This window comes from Epinephelus lanceolatus, chromosome 4 (genome assembly GCF_041903045.1).
Source record: "Epinephelus lanceolatus isolate andai-2023 chromosome 4, ASM4190304v1, whole genome shotgun sequence".
NCBI classification, from domain to species: Eukaryota; Metazoa; Chordata; class Actinopteri; order Perciformes; family Serranidae; genus Epinephelus; species Epinephelus lanceolatus.
In genome coordinates, this window is record NC_135737.1 from 23076028 (window position 1) to 23091431 (window position 15404).

Here is a 15404-nt window from a genome sequence, read left to right on the forward strand (position 1 = left end):
TTTGCAAATTCAGATGCTGATGAAAACAAGTCAACCAATAAAATGATGACTTTTGCTCATGTGATCAATAGTATTCCTCTGATGTCAATATCATAAATCTCTTTATACTGTCACACAACAATATGGATATTGATCTTGCAAAATAGTGTTACTTTTGACAAATAAAATGAAGGTTATAAAGACAACAGTTGTAATCTCCTTACAACCGTAAGTATTTTTGTTCCATGAACCAGGAATGTACCCTGAGACTTTTTAAGAGAGAGAAATTTTAAGAGACTTAACAGCTAATCTGACCATTTTAGAGTAGTTTGAAATAAAAATCTTACATCAGGGATTTTCAAAGTTTTGATGACCAAATGACATTTTAGGGAGTCAACATATGACTAAGGGCCACACAGGAAAAGTGCACACCAACATATCATACAACCATGCCTTAGACATCCTAGAAAAATGCACACTCCACGTTTTGCATGATATCCTATAAATTTGTGCACAACGAATGATGTTGAATGCGTAACATAAAATTACGTTAAAAAACATAAAGTTATGTCAGTTAGGTTTAAGCTATGTTACTTTGGTTAGGTCTAGGAAAAGTAACATGAATACTCAAAGTTCATACGGTTCCAAACACTGATCTACTGGGGAAATGCCTCGGGGAAAAAAGCCTGTGTTTTCTGACCCATTCACCACCCCAGCCTGCCTCCTAAGAGAGGCTGCCTCCTTTTTGACTCCTGTTGGCACATAGGTCACTTGATTATTGCCTTTCAAATGGGGCCTCTAGACTTCTAATAAGAATCCCAAAATGACCCCCAAAGTGAGAGAGGTTGCCAAGATAAAGTTATTTGATGTGGACACTGTCCATTTCGATTTTGCTTGCATTCAAAAACTGGGGGGCTGCTGATTGGGATCCTGAGCATTTAGAGAGGGCGAAAGGTACAGAGGGTTGCATGGCTTGATGAGAATGATTGATAGGAGGCCAGATTTTTTTCTACATATTCTGGGGTGCTGAAGCTAAAATATGGATGCACTTATTTTTGAGTCATAATTTCACGTCATGTATTTTGTACATTCCACACGTAGATGTATTTGTAATTACAAATAAATAGGGCTTAAAAGTAACAGAAAATCCCATTATGAATTATTTAAAATTGACAGCATCATATTTCACCAAAAAAGCTTTAAGGGAGCATATGGTATTTTATTGACTCATTTATTCATGGAAATCTGTGTTTCTCTACAAACTATTAAGTAGTAACTGAAAATCATCATACAATTTTGCCTTTAATTCCCTTTAGGAAGAGCCTGGTAATGTTACAACACACACAAATCATTATTTTTTCAAAATATACACTGAAGTGCTATGCACTGTGTATTTATACGTATTTATTTTCTTGTACACTTTTCAACAATTGCAGTGCTGCAGTATCATTTGCATGCAACCATTACAACCCATGTCAACACAAACCCGAAATAAATCATAATTTGTCAAACAAATTATACATAATATTCAACATTGAATAGAAATCTCAAATATATTCAAAGATTAATTCACAGCATGTTACTTCTTTTCTTTTCCCATTAGATGTTGTTTTGTATTCTTCTCTGGCTTCAGTAAAATAATGTAACATTTTGGAACAAACAGGCAAAACAACAAGCCAAAGCTGGAAGCTAGAATGGCAAATGACTCCACTGCATCCGCATAATTCCCAGGGGAACTGATATAAGCAGGGATGAATGCTAGCCATACGACACAGAAGATCAGCATGCTAAAAGTGATAAACTTGGCCTCGTTGAAGTTTCCCGGCAACTTACGAGCCAAAAAAGCCAGTACAAAGCACAGACAAGCCTGTAGACCTATATATCCCAGAACGCACCAGAACGCCAGGCTGGAGCCCACACTACATTCCAGTATGATCTTTGAGCGTTTGTATTGTGTATTTCGGGATGGGAAAGGGGGAGCATCAATGAGCCAGGCAGTACAGATAACCACTTGAACCAGAGTGCAGCTGAAGATAATGGCCCTCTGTTGCTTAGGCCCCAGCCACTTCATGATGTTGTCTCCTGGCCTGGTGGCAGTGAAAGCAGCCAACACCACCAGAGTCTTCCCCAGGATGCAGGAAATGCAGAGTGAAAATGTGATGCTAAAGGCAGTGTGACGCAGCATGCACGACCAAGTTGTTGGCTCACCAATGAACACCAGGGAACACAGGAAACACAGAGTCAGAGCAAAAAGGATAAAGTAACTAAGTTCAGAGTTATTCACACGTACAATGGCAGTGTTTCTGTGGTAGAAAAATACTGCAAAGACAACTATAGTGAGGCAGGCACCCACCACAGCGATGACTGTCAGGGCTATACCCAAGGAATCATAGTCCAGGAACTCCACCTTCTTGGGGATGCAGGCTGTTCTGTTGTTGTTTGACCAGAAGTCCTCAGGGCAAAATATGCACTCTATTGAATCTAAAGAGAAAAGCATTTGAAAAAATGTAGCTCAAATATTCAGCACACAAATATTGCCTGATGGTACTAGAATATATTAGATTTGAATTGTGCCTTTTGTTGCTTGGCTTTAAGCTCACTTGTCTGATTGCTAATTTTGCCACTGTCACATGGTACACAATCAAAGCAGCAAACAGGCTCCCCACGACGGACAGCCTTCCGAAACCCTGGAAGACAGCTGGTGCTGCACATAGACACTGGTACCTAGGGAGCACATAATGTGTTTAAGCTCTGCAGTGTGAAAGTCGTATGCCAAAATTATAGGTCAATTCCTTGATTTAAAAAGATAAATAAATCAAACACAACAATATTTGTTTGTTCTATCTATTAAAATGTCAGGATATGCTGCTTTTTTCTGTTGAACATCACTATAACTTGAATATCTTTGCATTCTGGAATGTTGGTTGGACAAACCAGGCAATTTCTAGACACTGTTTTTGACTCTTAGGAATTGTGGTGAGAATTTTTGAATTTTCTAGCATTTTATAGATGACAGAAAACAGTGGAGGCTTGACTGTAATTTGCACACTGATAACTGGGTTATTGTGCATAAGCTATTTAAGAATGTGTAGTTCTATTCAATATTTTTCTCATTAGTTCTATGATATCTATATAAATGCATCTCATGTCATACACTTGAAACAGTTGACTGTGTCTGTAGAATATTATCTTGTGATACAAATAAGTCAACAGTTAGTTTTAGGATTTACCTTGGTTGGAGAACTAAACTCAGAGATTTCTGCCTTTGTGCCTTTGTTTATGTTAAAAACACGTTTTTTTCTTGCTAAAGTTTTTTTAAGTTTTATGTTAGAAGAATTCCACCACAAGGAATGCAACAGGAAGTGTTAAATCACCAAACATGTCATAATGTATGGCAGGTTTTGCATCTTTACTGTGTACTCTATGAATGCAAAGTAACTTACATCAGATCCAGCTTGTCCTGCCCACCTGACTTACCTCCACCTCAATCTACAGAACTTCAACAGTTGGCATCTGATGTAGGTAAAAACACAGTGTGAGCAGCTTGCCTCACTCTGATGCCCTGCCCACATTATCCGGTTCTCCTGGATCACTAGCTCTTGCCCGGCAGGCTTGGTTCCATCAAACAACCCCACGCTGACAAATTCAATGTTCCCGCCTGTGCCTCTCTGCCAGTTGAGAATATCATAATAGGGTATGGTGTCGCCCTTCAGATCAAAGTTCACTTCCTCCCCAGCAATTTTAAATGTCACTTCCTGGAGGTAGTACTGGAGCTTGAAAATTGATAGATCATATGAAGTACTCATAAAAAAGAATCAAACAATGTTTACAGTGCAATAACAGTAAAAAGAAATAAAATATACCTGCCAGGGGTGTATGTTGTTGCTTTGAGCACATGAGTTGTTTTGGAAAGGGCCACTGCCTGGTTGACAGAGAAGGAGGTTGTGCAAGGAATGAGCAATTGCATATACAGCTTTATAGACATTATAAGCCACTCTAGGGCTGGATGTATTCGTGTAGGCTGAATGCTGCTCCAACAGAGACTCCTGCCCTGAGCAGGGCGGCAACTGGGAGCCAGGTGACAAAGAAGGGCTGCAACCATACAGGGCCTCCCACAGCTCCTTAACTAGGACATTATTGGGATACATCTGAGGGTTGACTGTCTGCAGATAGTCACTGAGTCTGGAGATATGACCTTTTCTGATGGCAAACCCAATGGTGCCCCCTAGGTAGGGGTAATACTCATTCCCTGTAAAGATAGATGCTGTGACCCAGGCCTCGCTAGCCACCCACTGGATTCCAGTGATGTTTTGTGTCATGTAGTCCCTCAAGAATGGTGTCATCTCCCCCTCGGCTGAGAATACCACCACCACTTTTGCCAAAGAGCCACGCATCACCTTTACAGAGAGGCATGTGATGGAGGATTAAAGAGTTCCACAAGAGAGGAAGCAAAAATAATGCTGGTTAAAATGAACACTGTGCTACACTCACATAATGTGAAATAATTGCATTTATTTTCTTATGTCTTATTTCTAAATCTGATGGTATGGGCTGAAAGGAAGACTATAGCAAATTTCACTAGGATTGTATGATTTGTATGACATAATAACATAAAAAAAATTCCCCACCTAGGGACCTTACTGGCAATGATGTATAACCAGCATCCACTATAAATGGGACTCAAGGTGATAGTAGCTCAGCATGTCTTTTTATCTACCTGCATGATCTCCAGGGCCCTCTGGCGATTGTAGAGCAGAGGGATCATTTCTTGGTATGCTACACACACTGCAGTACCCTGTAATTCTCTTAGTAAACCTTGGACAGCGAAGCGCCCATATTCATGGTCCCCGCGTACCAGCCCAACCCAAGTCCAGTTGAAGCGTACAAGCAGCTGAGCAATGGCTTTCACCTGTGTTCAACATAAATGAATGCCAGTTTAGTTGGTCTCAAAAAACAGACATCGTTTATAAATAAACTTAAGTAACATAATTTTAATATTACATGTTTATTAGTATTAATGCTGGTAAATGATAAAACCATAATAAAAATATAATAGTAATATTATTGCAATATTTTGCATGTTTAGTTATTTGGTCAGACAATATATCCACAGCACTCTAAAATTATCAAGCTCTTTTTAAATCCAGCCAAACTCTCACTTGATAGTCATCATTAGGGATAACTCTGAAGAAGGTGGGATATTTTCTTCTGTCAGTGAGACATGCACATGAAGAAAAGTAGCTGATCTGTATAATGAGGAAAAAAATCAAGAGTATAGTAAAACACATAATAGGAAAACATGCTAAAGTTTTGGGGTAATTACAGGGGAAGACAGTCATCATTACCATTGGAATTTTGAATGGCTGCAAGATTCTTGACACCACAATAGACTGAGCAGAGCCAGATTCTCCAATTATAGCAAGGAGAGGAGAGGCACTGCTGCACATAGGAGAGTTGTCCTCACTCAGCCCATTCAGCACAGCCAGAGCAGCTCGCTGTCCAGTCAGTGGATATGCACATGAATCAAAGATTTTGTACCCAAGGGTGAAATTGGGCAATAGTTCTGTACTTTGGTTTATCTCCTCTACCGCCAGCCTCATAGTCTGAGCCCAGCGGAAAGCCCTTGGATCAAAGCTGTAGCCCAGCAGACACAGATGCACATCAATCAGTTAAATCTAAAAAAGCATGGACATGTTTGATTTTAAATGGGTTTTTCTAAGATGTTTACTTGAAATACCAATGTAATATGGAACAAATGTAAGGGAAAAGTAGATACCGTGTTCAACTGGTACATATCCAAGTTATTAATTCCAAATACAAATAGTACCAAATTACATAGTTCTTTCCAGGAAACTTATTCGGAGATTATTTGCAAACAATTATGGAATCACACATCCATAAAAGAAAGCATTACCATGACCATATTTATTATGTATATCTCTCTTTCTCTTTATTTTCTGGAACCTAAATCTCTATTTAAACTCAAAGAGCAAGTCAGTTTAAGCCATAACTATTTAAATTTATATTTTCTATCACATCAATTATCACCGTATAGTATACCACAATAGTCATATGCTGCATAATCCTGAAAGTTTGTACAACAATCAAACACCTTTTTTATTGTACACAGTTGGTTAAACACATCCACTATGATTTCTACATCTCTCAAACTCACCCATTGCACTTTACCGGTGGTGGTCTGTAGGTGCAGTTTAGATCTGGCATCTCCTGGTTATAGTGAAGGGGGAAGATACCCCCAATGATAAAGTCACCTTTGGCCACAAATCCTGGCTGAAAGCTGTTCTGAAGTGTGCATGCTTTGGCTGCAGATGGGGGTGGAGAGGTGAAGCTGGATGCTGGATTATACATTGTAGTGAGGATGCAAACGGAGTCAAGCAAGGCAAACAACGCAAGTAGAGTCATATTGTCAAATTTCTCCAAAGAGGGGGAAGAGAGCCGAGAGCAGGGAAGTAGCCAGTTATATACAGTATGTGACCTTGGCATTCATACATCTTATTAATGACAGAGTGACGTTGGATCAGCAGCCCCGCCTGATTTTGTGAGTTAATGCAAAAAAACACCCTACACTCACTTTTCAGTTTATTAGGTACACCTAATTAAAACTAATACAGTATGTTTACCCCAAATGAAAATGCAAATAGTTTGAGCAAATAAATTGCACGCCACTTTATAAATCTGAGCCCTTTTGTCTCTGTGAGCTTATCCACACTGAAACCAAAACTTTCTTTATTAAATTAACGATTAACATGGTTGCCCCTAAACAAATATTTGTTTTTGCCAAGACAGAATTAAACTCTCACATAAAAAAAAAATAGACATTATTAAAACTGGAGTCTTAAGAATAACTTGAGTAAACTTTACATGGAGTTAAAATGCATCCTCTGGGTGATCTTATATCATAACATACTTCACCATAAATCAACTCCACATTAGGGATTACCTGTCATTCCTCTTTTTAAGAAAGAAAACTTTTCATTCATTTAATATTATAAATGCTATTAAAGAGTTGATAACACACAGTCCAGAGTAAAAATTCACTAATATAATGGTACAATGTAAATGTTACACTGTTAGATTTTTAATGCTATAAACTATGTCACTGGATATCAAATTGTTTTCATATTGTAAAATCATTTGTCTTAATCACTGTTTTACTGCAATGTCTTAATATAATAATAGTATTCAGTGTAGTATTAATTTGCAATTAAACACCATTTAAATGTATTATTCTGTGTTGTAAAACCATATGTAAATACAAGAGGACATGTATTTTGATAATGTAAGCTAAAAGATGTGTATCTGGTATGTCCTATCTTGTCCAGCTACACATGCAACTGCTGCCCCACCCCCACCCTTACGACACTCCTGATTGGTGAACTAAATTTTTGTTTGGCGCTCAGGTGATGCTACAAATACAGGCCTCCAGCATAATGAACTTGTCTGCTGTTTTGCTAGATTCACTAGACTCAGAGAACGATTTAGAGGAGAGATGGCTAGAGATTGAGAGGTATTATTGCAGCAACTTCCAGCAACTTCCCTGAGCTGACTTTGGATTTTCCCTTGTGGATTCTTTTGAGGACTTGTTTTGGAACAGTGGAAAAACTAACAAATACCATTGTGATGATTTTTGTTTGTTTGTGTGTTGTTGTTGTTTTTTTTGTTTCTTATGATTTTGAATTAAGTGTATTTTCATGCCTTAAGGAGGCAGCTAACAGTTAAGGACAAAGCAAAGGGCCACAGGCTGGAGTCGAATCCAGGCCGCAGCGGCAACAGCCTTGGATATGGGGTGCCTGCTCTACCACTAAGCCACCAACACCCCAACAGAGGGACTTTTATAAAGAAGGTGCACAGTTGTGTCTGTGTTTCATAAGAAAAAAATGGCTTAACAGCATTGTTTGTTCACAGTCTGGGATAATTTTGTATATTTGCATTATAATAAGCGTTTCAGATTCCATTTTTAAAAAATACATTCCCTTCTTGTGACAGTGATATATCGTCAAATGTGAGTTTTACCTGCCGTGAAATATTTTCATAGAGCGGTACTAGTAGTTTTACTTAAACGGATAGTGTGGATTTTTTTTTTTTTTTTAAATGTGGTTGTATGAGGTATTTATCCATAGTCGGTGTAAATGGCAGTGATGACCCATGGAGTCAGTAGTAAGTAAGGGATCTGAATACCTCCACCACTGTTTCCTAGATGTATTAAAAAAATGTAAATGTACACTTTTTGTGGGCTAAAATGTCTTGTGATGTCACGATTAATCAGGTGTGTTTATATACTTTCAGATGCCTCGTGACAAGTCCTTCCGCCATTCTCAGGCAGCTTGCGTGAGGATTGCAGAACACCGTACTGTAGTTGTAGGACCTCTGCAGGCTTGCAACGACTCCTGTGCACTTATGTGTAACTTAATTCTCTTTTTTAATTTTTTTTTTTTTTATAAATAGCCTGTGGTCCTGGTTATTGCCTTGCCATGCTGCAGTGCAGTCCAGTTTCATCCCTGACTGGATGCAGTTACAAATTGGTCATTCCAGCTGGGGCATCGGACAAGAAGGTGTTATTGTTTTAGAATTTTTAAGAACAAATTCTTGATGCAAGGAATTATAAATGATTTTAATTGTAAAACATCCTTTCTGTTGTTTCAGGTCATTCTTGTTGTAGGAGCCCCCCATCTATGAGCCCTTGTAGATGGTTTTGTGGTGATGGCAGAGGGATGCATCTCCTTTGGCTTTATGTCCACAGCAGGGGCCTGTGTGACTGAGTTGAGGACCAAGTTGCTTCATGCTGCTGTCCCTTGGACACCCAACGCAGTCTGTGATATGGCCCCCAGCAACAATCTGACAGCAAGGAGAACCATAGACAAGGCAGGAGTGGACTTCTGCGAGCTCTTTTTGAGCACCTGTGGTCGTGGCCAAAGGTATGCTCATTTTCTAGTCGGTCATCATTGGTACTATAAGCAATTTGGTTATATTACGTGTTGTGTAATATATATATAATCTTTTAATTATGGACTTTTGAGGAAAAAAAGTATGTTTGTAATAAAAGGCTACTGTTTTGTACAGGTCTTTGTCCACGACTTCACTCCTCATCTGAACATCAACATGGTTCTGCAAGATATCATGCGCCAAGAGTTTCGCCATGTGCATGGGTAAGTTTAAAAAAATTCTCATCCATTTCTCATGTATGTTTTTACTAAATTCACCTGTACAGCACTTTGATGTAAAGTGCTCTATAAATAAATTATTAAGTGCAGTTACATGTATGACAGGTTATATCTTCATTGGCAAACTGATTGAATAGATACTGTAACTGTTGAAAACACCATGGTTTTTAATTAAGTCTGATAATCAATTAATTATTATCAAGTTAATTATGAGTTAAAAATTTTAAGTTAAAAATGATAAAGTACATTTATGCATTTCATTCCACTGTTTATTTTTCCTAGGTCACAGCAAAACCAAGAGTTGTGGCTTTGTCCTCCAGGGCTTCAGTGACCAGTCCTACACAAGAGGCTGTGGCAGAGGACGTTTGTGTAGTTTGTGTAAAATGTCTAATATTTTTGACAAGCACATACAGACCTATAGCAGTATAAATAATGATTAAAAACAACACTTCAATATTATTTACATTAATTAATAGATACTTTTAATTGGTAGTCTGTAGGTTGCATCAAATTACAGATTCAAATAAAACCAAACTTCATTTAAATTTTCTGCAGTGTATATCTGTGTAAATAAAATTAACAAAGTCCAAACAAACAGTAGAATACACACAAGCAATAATTATGTATCAATACACAGTGGTGGAAAAAAGTTTTCGGACACCCCATGCATTTGCGGAATATTGCATTAAGAATCACTCTTAGGTCTTCAAGTGCAATTTCTTTTAGTACAGTCACAGCCAAAATACTAAATAAATCCTAAAAAAGCCATTAAAAACTTAAAATTGATTGGTTCCATAAAAATACATAAGAAATTTTGAGTATTGGGTCATTTTGGTACCAGTGATGAAGGTCATTCCTTTTATTAAAAGACACAATTTTTGTTGCCAAGCTTCGTGTCTACATAAAGCCAGCACATTTGAAAGTTCTTCAGACACAAAAATGGCTAAAACAAGGAACCTAACGCAGGAAACACGCCTGAAGATAAAGATTCTCAGCCAGGAAGGGTACAGCTGCCGCCAGATAGCCAGGAAGTGCAGATGCAGTCCTTCAGCAGTTGGATACACTCTGCAGAAATACAGACGAACCAACAGCTTGAAAGACAAACCAAGATCTGGGCGTCCAAGGGTTTCTTCAGCAAGAAATGACCGCATCCTGATCCGCATGTGCAGGCAAAACCGCCAAATGACATCACAGGAGCTTCAGCAGCAGTGGTCAAACCAAACTGGTGTCCAGTGTTCCACCCGCACTGTACGTGGCCGACTTTTAGATCATGGCTTAAGGTCCTACAAGGCTATCAAGAAGCCCCTGATCAATGAGAGACAGAGGTTAGCCCGGCGTCGTTGGGCCCAGGCACACAAGAACTGGACAGCCAGGAATTGGAAAAAGATTTTGTGGTCAGATGAGCAGTTTCCAGCTTTATCTTTCTCCTACTAATGTGAGGGTACGCAGAAGGCCAGGCGAAGCATTATCTCCAGCATGTACAGTACCTACTGTCAAGCATGGTGGAGGCAGTATCATGGTTTGGGGATGCATGAGTGCTGCTGGTGTTGGTCATCTCACTGTCTGTGATGGCACATTGAACTCTACCAAGTATTGTACCATTCTCGAAACCCACATGCTCCCTTCTGCACGTGCACTGTTCCGTCGAGGTAAAAACTGGATGTTTCAACAAGATAATGCCCCTTGCCACACATCCAAGGCCAGTAGAACTTGGCTGCAGGAGCACAGTATCCAGGTCTTAGAGTGGCCAGCTCAATCCCCGGACATGAGCCCCATTGAAAATCTGTGGTGGATTATCAAAAGATCTGTTTCAAAGCATAAACCAAAGAATTTAGAAGAATTAAAAGCAGTAATTCAAGAAGAATGGGACAAGATTACTCCTCAACAGTGTGAAAGGCTCGTGGGGAACATGCCAGCCAGGATTAGAGCTCTACTATGTGCCAATGGCAGGACTACTAAATATTAATTTGATGATGTGATGGTTTATTTATTTTTTGTTCAGTTTTGAACACATTCTCTGTTATTTGTTGACTTTGATACCGACAATGTTGAGAACTGACATATTGAAACTGTCAAGAATTTAGTTTTGTTAGTTTTTCTTGTAAACAATAAACAAAACAATATAATGTGTATTTGTTTGTATCTGTCTAATGCAGCCACACCTTTTGAAACACAAAAAAGATTTTTCCACAAATATTTCATGATAATATTTGAGATTGTGTAAAATTTTAAGGGTGTCCGAAAACTTTTTTCCACCACTGTATAAATTCTGTCCAGCTGGTTCCATGTATAATGATGACAATAGAATTTGGTTGCTAAATATGTCATCTTCCCCATTATTGTGGACGTCGACATTAATAACATACACATACGCTGACTTCAGACAGTTAGGACACATACACTGGTGCTATTTCATCCGCTTTAAACGAACCCTGGTCCGCTTCCACTGATAGTTCGGTTTGTTTGGAGTGGTGTGAAATTCATCATAATGAAGCCAAATCGCAGCTGCGCCTGGATAGTGTGACGTGTGTGGGTGTGCTGCTGCCGTGGTCCTGCCAGATGCCTCCTGCTGCTGCTGTTACCATTAGTCATACCTCTACTGTTATTATACACATATGATTATTGTCACATATGTATACTATCAGATATTAATATATACTTTCAAAATATTGTACCACAATAGCCAGAATAATAACTATAATATTATTACTTTCATAAATATTAGTAAGCTATTACCATTACCGTCTGTCCTGCATCTCTCTCTGTCTCTCTTTCTGTCTCATTGTGTCATATGGATTACTGTTAATTTATTATGCGGATCTGTTCTGTACGACATCTATTGCACGTCTGTCCATCCTGGAAGAGGGATCCCTCCTCAGTTGCTCTTCCTGAAGTTTCTACCATTTTTTCCCCGTTAAAGGGTTTTTTGGGGGGAGTTTTTCCTTATACGCTGTGAGGGTCCTAAGGACAGAGGGATGTCGTATGCTGTAAATTGTGCAAATTGTGATTTGTGATATTGGGCTTTATAAATAAAATTGATTGATTGATTGATTGATTGATATGTGTATAAATGGAGGTTTATATGCCATAAGCAATATTATATAATATTAGTATATTATTATATAATACCCAATATTATAAGCACTTTATATGGTAATGGGGGGGGGGGGGGGGGGGGGGGGGGGGATAGCCTCGCAAGTTGCTGTTACAGTAAATGTGTTGGTTGTGACTATGTGGGGCTGTGCTGATGTTGTACAGTGAGGATACAGCAGTTAACATTGACTGTCTGCTAACTTATTTTGTCTGTTTGTTTATTTGTTTTTGTTATTTGTTATTTTATGTAGGGACTGCAGATGGAAACTAGCTGTCAACTAAATCTGGTGTTATGCATCTCTCCTTGTGATTCAAGATTAATGTTTATAACACATGGTCCCTGTTAAATAAAATTTGAAAAAAAAGAACAAAAAAAAAAAACAAACAGCCACAGCATCAGATAGGGAGTATATATTGAGCATCTGTCATCTTAGAAAAGTCAAAAGAAAAGAAACAGAGTGAAACTGCGAGAGAGAAAGAGAGAGCGCGCGCACGAGAGAAACGCAACATTGATTTACAATTGTGGTGACCTCCTCCCAGGCTACCTTTGCATCATCAGCCCGTGGAGGTCTGCTCGCAGTTCCGCATATTCGGACACTGCGAGCTTGGACTTCCCGGACCAAAACATCAGTTTCCTCCTGGGAGAAGTTTGGCCGTCTGACACTGCTGCTCTCTTCTTCCATGGCGAATTGAGTAAACTCTCATTACGCCTTTGCGCGGCGCATTTAAGGGCGAGGAGAGGGGCTCATTTGATTGGTGTGATGTGAATTGGCTGTGTAAAATCCACTCCACGCCTTCTCTCCTCACTCGTTCTGACTTGCGTAGGTAGGAGGGACGGAGGTGGGAAAGAGGAGTAGCTGCGCCAGCGTGCACGGTGTGCCAAACTTGCAAAATCCGCCTGGCCACACCCAGTTGGCGAAGCCTTGCCCGGTCTGCGAAACTAGAGGCCTTTGAGTGAGCAGATAGGTGTGACTTGTCGCATCGGAATCCTATTATTGCAGCAAGAATGTTCAATTCTCAGTGGCATATTTTTGTGAGGGAAGTCCAACTGGTAATTGGCAAAATAAAGGATATCTTTTATTGGGTGGAATTTTAGCAACATGGTTTGGCCTCATGTCCACTGTCTTTTGTGGATTCAGGATTCTATTAGTGGGCCAGTTTACAGGGCTTTTGGGTTGTCAGAAGAGGAGACTGTTGTGTGTGATAGTTTGCAAGAACATTTGTTGAGAGATGGAATGTGTCTGTTCAACCTCTGCAGTTCAAATAGCATTATTATTCATCACCAAAATTATTTTGTGGTGGTTGTTTGTGGCACACGTGACAAGTTTGGGCCTCCAAAACTGGCATGGCTGTGGTTGTCTTCAACACATGCTTAATGACCTGGTGCTTCACATCAGGGATCTAAAAAAATCTTAAGATGCACAGTGATATGCCATTTGTAGCATTTCTGCGAAGGCATGTCAAGTAGATCCTGACATGGGGAGTGCTACAGTCATTACAGATAGTGATGTTGTTGTCAAAGTTGCAGCAGAGGTTGAAGGTAGCAGTTCAGTCAGGGGAACATTTCAAAGTGATGTTTTTGAATGTCATGATGTAACAGATAAGGTTGTAGAGGCTGTTAAAGTGGCAGTTGATTGTGTTTGTATGAGAAAACCTTGCAAATGAGGCAGAGTGCAGTTCTAATGGGGTTGAAAATAATGGAAAAGAGCTATTTCATCAAGATAATGTTCATTTTAAATATGCAGGACTTCAGTGTATGGCCGTAGCTTTGGCAAGTGTCGCAAAACATGCAGTAGGTGGTGTGTTTACATGGCAGACAAAAGATCTGGACATGGTTGTGCTTTTAGGTAATCAGTTGTACACATCCTTGCGCAATAGCAACAAAATTAGTGGTTCGTCGAACCTGTTGTGTGTTCCTGATCTGCCAAAGCAGTCAGTGACTGATGAACAGAACTTTGAGTTTGAATATGGTGACTTTGTATTTTGTGACAAAGATGTGGTTAATGGAGAACTTACCCAGGCCAGAGTACACACTGTGAATTTTCTTTCAGATCATCATAATGAAGTCAAATGCTTCCCTCTGTTGTCTCTGAATGTATGTAATACATATCATGATAGTAGGCAGTACCAGTTTAAATTGTTGTGTTGCTTAATAACAGGATTTTGGATGTTGATGGTAGATTTGTGCAAAATGTAGAATATGTCCTTTTTGCTCAGTACATGTCCGAGGTTGAAGAGGTGGTGTCAAATGTATCAGCAGCATTAAGGAAAGAAAAAGGAGGCTGTGCATCTCAGAAAGTTAGTGATGATATTTTGAATAGAGAAGAATCTTTGAAGAGGTTGTCAGAGTTTGATAATGGATTTAGATTTCTGAAACCTAATAGAGGTCCTCGACCTTTTTGGCAGGGAGCACAGCATGACCTTTTAGCTTGTGTTTGTCAGCTTGGCATCCGTACTTGGTTTTGTTCATTTTCTCCAGCAAATATACGGTGGGAAAATCGTATTAATATTGTTTTGAAACAGGAAGGTAGGACACAGACAGGACTAACTCCGGAATCAGTCAAAAAACATTGCAAGATGGCTACGGATGAACACCAGTTGTTTGAAACGGCTTTGGCCGCTACAGTGAACGAGTTAGACTTGGCTTTTTCTCTAAAAGAGGAACAGAAGACGGCGCTCAAGTCTTTCCTTTGCAAGGAGGACGTTTTTGCTGTTTGCCGACCGGATACGGCAGGAGTCTAATCTACCAGTTAGCTTTACTGGTAGCTAAGCATATACATCACCCCGTGTATTGTTCTAATTGGTCGTAGTGTTATCCAATTGCATGCAGTGATATTTAAAAATGCATGCTTAGTGCCGCCCTTCGAGTTGGGCCATTTGCACTACTCATGGCCAGACCCTAAATCTTTCTAGATTTGGGTCTGGATTTCCAGGCTACTTTCATACAGCTTTGCACACACATTACTGTTGGATGGATTACTCGCGAATGGAGGATCGCACATAAATGCCACGCATATCACATGAAAGTGCAGGACTAGAGCTTTCCAGTGATACCACACACATCATTGTGCTGTCATCCCATCATGCTATAAATACAGATTGTCTACAAAATAAAAACCTGCCGAATTTCTTTACAATTCATTATACACA

The 15404-nt window shown here is 39.4% G+C and overlaps 1 protein-coding gene across 1 annotated transcript; it reads right to left on the reverse strand.

The window, feature by feature from the left end:
* Window positions 1-1374: 1374 nt before the first annotated feature.
* On the reverse strand, window positions 1375-6348 carry LOC117260226 (extracellular calcium-sensing receptor-like). Its single transcript, XM_033632165.2, has 8 exons — window positions 6155-6348; window positions 5325-5613; window positions 5139-5225; window positions 4697-4888; window positions 3843-4376; window positions 3528-3752; window positions 2580-2703; window positions 1375-2460 (listed from the first exon to the last, which is right to left on the reverse strand). The coding sequence occupies exons 1-8, from the start codon at window positions 6346-6348 to the stop codon at window positions 1559-1561; spliced, it is 2547 nt and encodes an 848-aa protein (XP_033488056.2). The 3' UTR covers window positions 1375-1558.
* Between the last annotated feature and the right edge of the window lie 9056 nt (window positions 6349-15404).